Source organism: Melanaphis sacchari, unplaced genomic scaffold (assembly GCF_002803265.2).
Source record: "Melanaphis sacchari strain LSU unplaced genomic scaffold, SCAv2.0 Contig7_pilon_pilon, whole genome shotgun sequence".
Lineage (NCBI taxonomy): Eukaryota > Metazoa > Arthropoda > Insecta > Hemiptera > Aphididae > Melanaphis > Melanaphis sacchari.
Window position 1 is genome coordinate 1,953,113 of NW_020271560.1, and position 8,115 is coordinate 1,961,227.

General features: G+C 24.1%; 2 protein-coding genes across 4 annotated transcripts; one reads left to right on the forward strand and one right to left on the reverse strand.

Moving 5' to 3' along the window:
* The first annotated feature begins 47 nt into the window (after nucleotides 1-47).
* LOC112601934 (eukaryotic translation initiation factor 3 subunit L) lies at nucleotides 48-2,461 on the forward strand. Its single transcript, XM_025349828.1, has 9 exons — nucleotides 48-237; nucleotides 313-482; nucleotides 546-630; nucleotides 693-819; nucleotides 885-1,282; nucleotides 1,347-1,517; nucleotides 1,580-1,872; nucleotides 1,982-2,189; nucleotides 2,261-2,461. Exons 1-9 carry the CDS (start codon nucleotides 223-225, stop codon nucleotides 2,393-2,395), a joined length of 1,602 nt encoding a protein of 533 aa, XP_025205613.1. The 5' UTR covers nucleotides 48-222; the 3' UTR covers nucleotides 2,396-2,461.
* Nucleotides 2,456-6,974, reverse strand: LOC112601937 (protein SMG9). Of its 3 annotated transcripts, none has more exons than XM_025349833.1 (11): nucleotides 6,893-6,974; nucleotides 6,469-6,538; nucleotides 6,281-6,343; nucleotides 6,024-6,208; nucleotides 5,482-5,534; nucleotides 5,252-5,429; nucleotides 4,856-5,149; nucleotides 4,639-4,786; nucleotides 4,424-4,580; nucleotides 3,958-4,078; nucleotides 2,456-2,602 (listed from the first exon to the last, which is right to left on the reverse strand). In XM_025349833.1, exons 3-11 carry the CDS (start codon nucleotides 6,332-6,334, stop codon nucleotides 2,524-2,526), a joined length of 1,269 nt encoding a protein of 422 aa, XP_025205618.1. In that variant the 5' UTR covers nucleotides 6,335-6,343; nucleotides 6,469-6,538; nucleotides 6,893-6,974; the 3' UTR covers nucleotides 2,456-2,523. The 3 variants fall into 3 exon arrangements, with proteins under 3 accessions (XP_025205618.1, XP_025205620.1, XP_025205619.1); XM_025349835.1 differs by lacking the exon at nucleotides 6,893-6,974 and adding an exon at nucleotides 6,637-6,646; XM_025349834.1 differs by lacking the exons at nucleotides 5,252-5,429; nucleotides 5,482-5,534; nucleotides 6,893-6,974.
* Between the last annotated feature and the right edge of the window lie 1,141 nt (nucleotides 6,975-8,115).

Genomic DNA, 8,115 nt, shown 5'->3' on the forward strand with positions numbered 1-8,115 from the left:
CATCATAAGCATTCGTGACGATTTTTTCTAGGTTAAGTATATTTGGTGTTATGTTGTCATTTAACAATTTTTCGCTTATAGTTTTCAGAACTTATTCTAATTTCTAATAATTCTAAAAAATATTATATCTTGCGGAATTGTTCTTGATCTGTTGTGATTATTTTCTCAAAGACTTAGTCTTATATTCCTGTATCGTTAATCTTAGTAACATTCAAAGTAACAATGGAATACGATCAGGTACAAATTATAAAAACCTTTGTTAACTGAAATTATGTCGTTTTTTTAAAATTATTTTATTGTTAATATTTGTAGACGGAATATGATGGTGATACCTACTACAATAATTATAACGATGACAGATATAGTGATGCTGATCTGTACGAACCCAAAATGCATGAGATTATCAAGAAATTTTTACTTTACTTCAGGAACGCCATTAATGAAGGAATGGTGTATGAGATGCAAAATTTATATGAAAATACGTACGTTTATTGTTTAAATATTGTTTGTATTTAGTTTTATAGTTTTTAACTTTTTTTATTAAGGTTTCCAAAATTATCTGATCAATATTATGACAAATCTCCATGGCCTAGTGATAAAGAAGTCCGTACCATTATGGATGATGATAAAGTATTATAAAATTTATTATTATTAGTATTACATCTATTGTCTTTAATTCAATTAATTTTCAGACATTTTTGATGCTATACAAAGAACTGTATTATCGACATATTTTTGCTCGTGTACAGAATGGACCTTCAACAAAACAACGTTTTGGATCATTTTACAATTATTGTGATCTATTCAATTATATCTTTAGTAAGCAAATTTTGTTTGTTTGAACTATTAAATAAAACAAGTTAATTGATAATAATAATTTATAGCATGTGAGACTCCAGTACCATTAGAATTACCTGACCAGTGGTTATGGGAGCTTGTTGATGAGTTTGTTTATCAGTTCCAATCCTTTACTCAATTTCGATCTCGTAGTCGTAAATCACAAGATGAAATTGAAATGCTTGCTTCTAATAATGAAGTATGGAATGTATTGTTGGTTTTAAATGTATTACATTCATTCATTAATAAATCCAATATCAAACTACAACTGGAAGTTTCTGCTAGTGGGGGAGACCCAGATTCTGTAGCTGGAGAATTTGGTCGTCATTCTTTGTATAAAATGTTGGGCTATTACTCAATGATTGGACTATTGCGCTTACATAGTCTTTTTGGAGATTATTATTTAGCAATAAAGGTTTTGGAAAATATTGATATGCATAAAAAGGTATACTACTATATATTTACTAATCTGAAGATTTATTTAATTTAATGAATGATATAACTTTTAGAACGCATATAGTTCAGTACCAGCATGCCACATTTCTACAGCTTACTATGTTGGATTTGCTTACATGATGATGCGTCGTTATTCTGATGCAATTCGAACATTTAGTTCAATTTTGTTGTATATTCAAAGAACAAAACAGCTTTTCCAAACTCGTACATATCAGAATGATCAAGTAATATTAGTTATATACACACTAAAGTAGTTTATATTGTTTATTTTTTATGTGTTTTCCAGATTAACAAACAGACTGATCAAATGTACACATTGTTAGCTATGTGTTTAGTGTTACATCCACAATGTGTTGATGAGTCTATCCAGCAAGTATTACGCGAAAAGAACTATACTGATAGAATGTTTAAAATGCAGTATGGTGATTTACAAGAATTTGAAAACTGTTTCCAACTAGCTTGTCCTAAATTCTTGTCAATGGATCCAGCTGAAGATTCAGTTAAAGAAGCAGTAAAATATCAAACCTCTGTTTTTATGTCTGAAGTTAAACAACAGAAAATGTTGCCCACAATTCGCAGGTATAAAAGTTATCAAAAATGTTATGCTTTTTTCTTCTTATCAACTGAGTATTACTTATTGTTTCTATTATTAAACTATTAAAAATTCAAATACTTTATACTTTTACAGTTATTTGAAATTATACACAACTCTGCCAATTAATAAATTAGTGACATTTATGGCACAAGGACAACAAGGCCAACATGAAAGTAATGAAGCTACTGATGATAAAGAAAACTTGACTAAACATTTACTGTGTTTTAAACACAAAATGAAAAATGTTGTATGGAATAAAGGTGCATCTGGATTAGATGGATACTTTCATTCAGGATCTGAGGTTAGATCATAGTTTTTATTTTTGATTATAATTTATATTTTTTTAATAATTTGAAATTTTATATATTCTAGTTGGACTTTTATATTGATCGTGATATGATACATATTGCGGATACTAAAGTTGCTCATCGCTATGGTGATTTCTTCATAAGAAAAGTATTGAAATTTGAAGAGCTTAATCGTAAGCTGAAATCTATAAAAGTTTAAATTAAATACATTTTTCGTAACTAACTACAATTATACTTTATTGTATAACAAAATATTTACATTACATTTTTGGTCATTAATTATATTTCATAAATCTTTTAGTTACAAACATTAAATTCTGTAAAAAATTATGTTTGAAGTCTGTTATACTCATTAAAGAATTGGCTTTTTTTTATTAAATCCCATACTTTGGCACAATAGTGAAACCTGTGAAAATATTAAAAATTAGTGTTAAGTCATACAATTAATTATATTTATATTACTTTTAATATTTATCTTAAAACTACTTTTTAGATCGTATTTAAGTAATAATGATTTTCAATTCTATATAATAAATACAAGTACTTTTAATTAAAAATTGTACTAAATATTTTTTTTTATAAAATCCAAAATACAATGATCAAGTATAATTTAAGCATAAGAAAGAAAATCATTGCTAGATTTAGTTTATTTTGAGAACCTTGTCATTGAGTTGGTCACTGTAATGGATGTTTAATTAATTAGATTAAATGATAAATCTTTTCATATGAAAAACAAATTTGATATTAAAAATGTAGTTAGTTTATTAATGCACTAGTATTGTATTAATAAATAAAAAAAATATTTGCCAAGAAAATTGTGAATTTGATAAATAAGCTATTGTTTCATTAGAAACATTAACTTTATTGTTTCACCTGTCATTTTACAAATAGACAACAGTAATTAATAATTATTTTTTCTGATACGCTGCTGATACTTTAATAATAAATTAACTTATATAAAAATATTAATTTTAATAAAGAACACGTGTTTTTCAGTTTTTCTAAATATTTAATTTTTAACCAAATAATGATCACTTTAAAACATTAATATTTTATATTTTACTAATTGGTACTTTTCTAATATAAATCTAAAGTACTCCAGTTAAAACATTAATTATATTTTCATACTCTGAACTATTTATTATTACACTCAATTTTAATAATAACAGTGTCTACTATTTTAAGTGGATAGTTAGGAGCAACATTTCAACAATAGATACATAAGGTGCATAATATGAAATTTATGTTTTTATATACATATGTATATTCTTGTTAAATATTAAATATCTAATTTGGCAATTGCTATCTTAGAAACCTTCAAGAAACATTGTAATAAAGACAATGAGCAAGGGTAGTACAAACAAATAAAAATAATGAAAATACAATTATCATTTTCAAGATTAAATTAAATGAATTAGCTATATCAATTAGACATGGTTTGATAGAAAAAAATTAATAAAATTGATGCTATAAAATGGGTTTGATAGTAAAGCAAAAAAAAATACTTAATGAAGAATTTTGATTTATTTTAATTTATTTGTATGAAAAAGCAATATAATTTAAAAGGCAGTAAATTTTAATAATGAATTGATCTGCAAAATATCTAAGACTGCCCTGCTAAAATACACTACATTATACTTGCCAAGTCTTAAGATAATACCTTCCAAAACAATTATATTAATAATTCTATTTAGGAATATTATATTTTTTCATAAATTGAGTGTTTCTTTAATGTATAAATCACCTACTTTTTAAACTTACCATGTTTTTTCTGTTAATTGGGTGTGTGTGAGAGGTGATTTTGGTAATCCTAGTAGTTGTTTTCTGAATTCTCGCATTAAAATTGGTTGACCTGGATGCATTTTATGATAACCATTTTTTTCTAGAAAATGATAAAATATTTATTAAATACTACCAAGTAATAAGTACTAATGCAATAATCTATAATATTTGTTTTAAGCATATATATATATATATATTGATACCATAAAAATATATTGCACACTGATCAATGATACTTTTGTAACACTAAGTATTTTGTACTATGACTAAATTTACTTCATATATCAAAAACTTGAGTTACAATAAGTAAAATATAGATATATATACATTTACTCATTGTATTATTATGTGTATACAGATTGTAAATGTATTTTATAATAAAAAATAATATATATATATATATATATATATATAAAAATTAATTATTATAGAATATAAAACATACCAGCATTATTATCCTTTTCACTGTTGGCCAATACAAATAAATTAATCGGTTCACCACAGTTAAATTGGTTTAATTCACTTATAACATTGCCATTTGCAATACTAATTCCACTTTGGATGTGTAAACGAGATCGAACAAATAATTGAGTATAAACATGCTGAAAAAATGTCTTGTTCAAACACATTTTAAAAGATTTTAAAAATTTTAACTCATACTTGCACTATTTTAATATGTTCAATACTAAAATCAGAATAAAATGATTTGTTTTGAACAAATACAATGTGAGGAAAATATTCTATTAGTTCCTCATTGCGATGTGAAGTAGGCATCGCCGGTTTTAACATTTCTGCTGTTTGCAATATTCTAGAAATAATAAAATATTTATTATAATAAACAACAATAATTATAATTTTAGCTAAATAATTAATTTACTTAAATAAATTGGGATCAAAAAACCAATCTTGCACCAATAACACTACATGACATACTGATAATAAAAACGCAGCCAACTGTAACGATATCATTTCATTATCAACTAGTAAGCCAGATGGATCTATTGATTGACCCAATCGTTTATGGCTTGCTGAATAGGCAACAGATGATGATAATATTGGTTGACAATCCAATAAAATAATCCTGTTTTTAGTAATATAAGCATCAATACCAGTAGTACAGTTTTGTGTCGTTTCTAGATATTCAGAAGTGGAAGCTGTAAATAAATTTGGCCTGAAAATCAAAAACAAAATGTTTAGTTACAAATTATCATATAATAATTTATGAAATTATAAAACATTAATATAAATGTATAAAAAATGTATAAAAATGTACTTGTTTGCAATATCAGACATTAGTGTAGATTTTCCCACACCTTGAAGTCCCAGACAGCCAATAACTAAGAAATCCGTTTGATCAAGTAAATAATTACTTAAACCTTCATTGATAAATTGCATATAATCATCAATAACTTTAATTGGAGCTTTCATTTCAGTTTGAGGTTGTACTTGTTCTAATAATAGTTGATTATTATTTTTTAAATAAAAGCAAAGTAATTAATTTACCTTCATTTCCTGATTTTTGTAAACATGGTTGATAAGGTTCTTCCTTTTTAGTACTAAAATATTTAAATAAGAAATAGGTAGTAAAAAAAAAAAAAAAAAAAAAATCAATGATAATTATTAATTTAAATAATTGTGACTATAGTTACAATAGTCACATAGAATAAGGATTAATAGAATATATATATATATATTGTAATCTAATGATAAAATAGTTTTATTCAAAAAATTATATTGAGTAAACTTCAAAAAGTTTTAGCAATTAAGAAAATAGATTTTAAGCTATCTATTTATAACTCTCAAACAATAATTAGTTCACATTAAGGCATTAACCTTTTAAAGCAATTTTACTAATTTTACTAGGTAATGGTAGACACTTAAATCATAAAAAACACTTTTCCTATGATAAACCTTGTTTTGTTCAAAATCTAAATTTGCTAATGGTCAAAATATATTAAAAAGTAAAAAGATAAATTAAGATAATGTATAAAACAAATAAAATCCATTAGATTTATAAGTAAAAGATAATAAATATAAATAATTACATGGTTTGAGGAATGCACTTCTGAGTAGGTGACAGAGATCTATTTTCTGTATCTCGAGGTTTGATTAATATTGTTGGTTGCGAATGACACTTTTCAGGTTCATGAATTCGTTCAATTGACCCATCACGTTTGGCTAAAACTATTGGCAATCTTTTGGAACCAAATTGTTTTCGATCATCTTTTACCTAATTTTATTATTTTTAAAAAATTGTATATAAATAAAATTAATGAATACTAATATTAAATATTTTATCTACCTTTTTAACTGGAGATTTTTTCGTTTTATTATCTTCAGTATAATCTTGCGACATTTTAGTATACTAAACAAAAATATTTTTTTAATATTCATATTTAAATAATAACTTAAATTGTATATCAATAAATTTTTAGAATAGGTATCTATTTAACTATAATCTTTTCATCTCAAAACAAAATTATCACTTACTTTAAAAAATGACTTTTGATAGATTTCAGTATAGAAAATGTACAAATTCTTGTTCCTTAAAATTAAAAACCTACAAATTTAATGAATTAAAAATAAAAAATAAACTTCTCATTAATTAAGGGTATTAATATTTTTAACTGGAATATCAAAAAAAAAAAAATTAAATACAAATAAGAGCTGATAGATGATACTTTGGACAGATATTAAACAATAGTGAAGAATAGTGAAACTTTACTAATGCACTTCCAAGCACTAAAACATTATAAAAGGAAGAAAAAGAATTATCACAACCCATAAGTCACTAAGAGCAAAATTAAAAGTACTGACAAGTAACAATTAATAGTAAACACTAAATATAATTTTAAAAGTATTAGTCATTATTTGATAGTTTGCAATTTAGTATTTTGGTACTGATAGTACTAACTTAACTGGTCAATAACTAATACTTAGTACAAATAGTAACAGACATCAGATGAGAGTAAGTTAGTAACTTAACTAATACTAGTTACTACTATAACTATATTATTAAATACTAAACAGTAAATTTAATATTAGTAACATTGATAAAATATTTAGAGTAACGGAGATTCTTATCAAATTCAAAAGAAGTGTATACTATACGCCATCTAGGTTTATTAATTTTAAATTTATATTGATTCAATTTCATTTCATATATATAAATGTATAAAAAATAAAATACATTGTTTTTATGTATATATTGAACTGAATTAATCATTTATGAATTTAATTATGTGAAATAATATAGTATAAGTAACTAATTCAACATTTTTATCACAATATGTCAATGTGTAATAGCTTTGATTATGAATACTATAGATTCAAGATTGCTCACTATGTAGACGATTTTTCGACGATGAACAGTGAAACTTCCGGTAGGTGGCGATATAAACCAACAATACTATCACAATACTATTAAATTCATATTTTATTCTCGCCGCCATAATTATGATCAAGTGCAATTTTGAATTTAAGGTTAATTGGCTTTTAATACGTTTCTGATGTTTCTGTCTTGACGGGGATTTATTGATCCCATGCAGGCTAATTCTTTTATATTATTAATTATAATATAATTTTGACCAATTTATACATTTTTTTTTCATAAAAAAATTGTGAAATGTTACAACTTTATTAACAAGTACCTAAGCCATATTTATCCCCTCAGTTTTAAATTACCCAAAAAATTCAAATAATTTAATTTATCATCAAAATTGAACTAGAAACAAAAAGAAGTAATGAAGTAGGTAAACTTTAAAAAGGAATTACCATTTTAAATTCGTTAAATAATAATGCAACTAATAATTTATATTTTGTACTAATAAATATAAAAAATATAAAGGTATATAAGTATAATATATGTATATTATTAATTATTAAAAATATATAAAATTGTAACTTATTTGTTTTGTAATACCTGCAATTTGTCTGCATTTTGATATGATCTATTTCCAATGTTTATATTTTTCAATTTACACTCTTTGTAAATTTTTGTATAACACAAAAATTCAAGTACCTAGGTACATATAAATAATGAGTATTGCATATTGAATTTATCAGGATTGAATATTTTTTATTTATATTTTTTTGTTGCAATGTTCATTAGATGATTCAGAATCAATTTGTCACTTT

Bases quoted from the DNA above. Each gene is read 5' to 3' on its own strand.
- LOC112601934 (XM_025349828.1), top strand. The intron at 483-545 runs GTACGTTTATTG...TTTTTTATTAAG, and splicing joins CAAAATTTATATGAAAATAC to GTTTCCAAAATTATCTGATC. The intron at 1,873-1,981 runs GTATAAAAGTTA...ATACTTTTACAG, and splicing joins ATGTTGCCCACAATTCGCAG to TTATTTGAAATTATACACAA.
- LOC112601937 (XM_025349833.1), bottom strand. From the start codon at position 6,334: ATGTCGCAAGATTATACTGAAGATAATAAAACGAAAAAATCTCCAGTT. The intron at 6,209-6,280 runs GTAGATAAAATA...TAATAAAATTAG, and splicing joins AAAAATCTCCAGTTAAAAAG to GTAAAAGATGATCGAAAACA. The intron at 4,079-4,423 runs GTATGTTTTATA...ATCATTTTCTAG, and splicing joins TGAAAAGGATAATAATGCTG to AAAAAAATGGTTATCATAAA.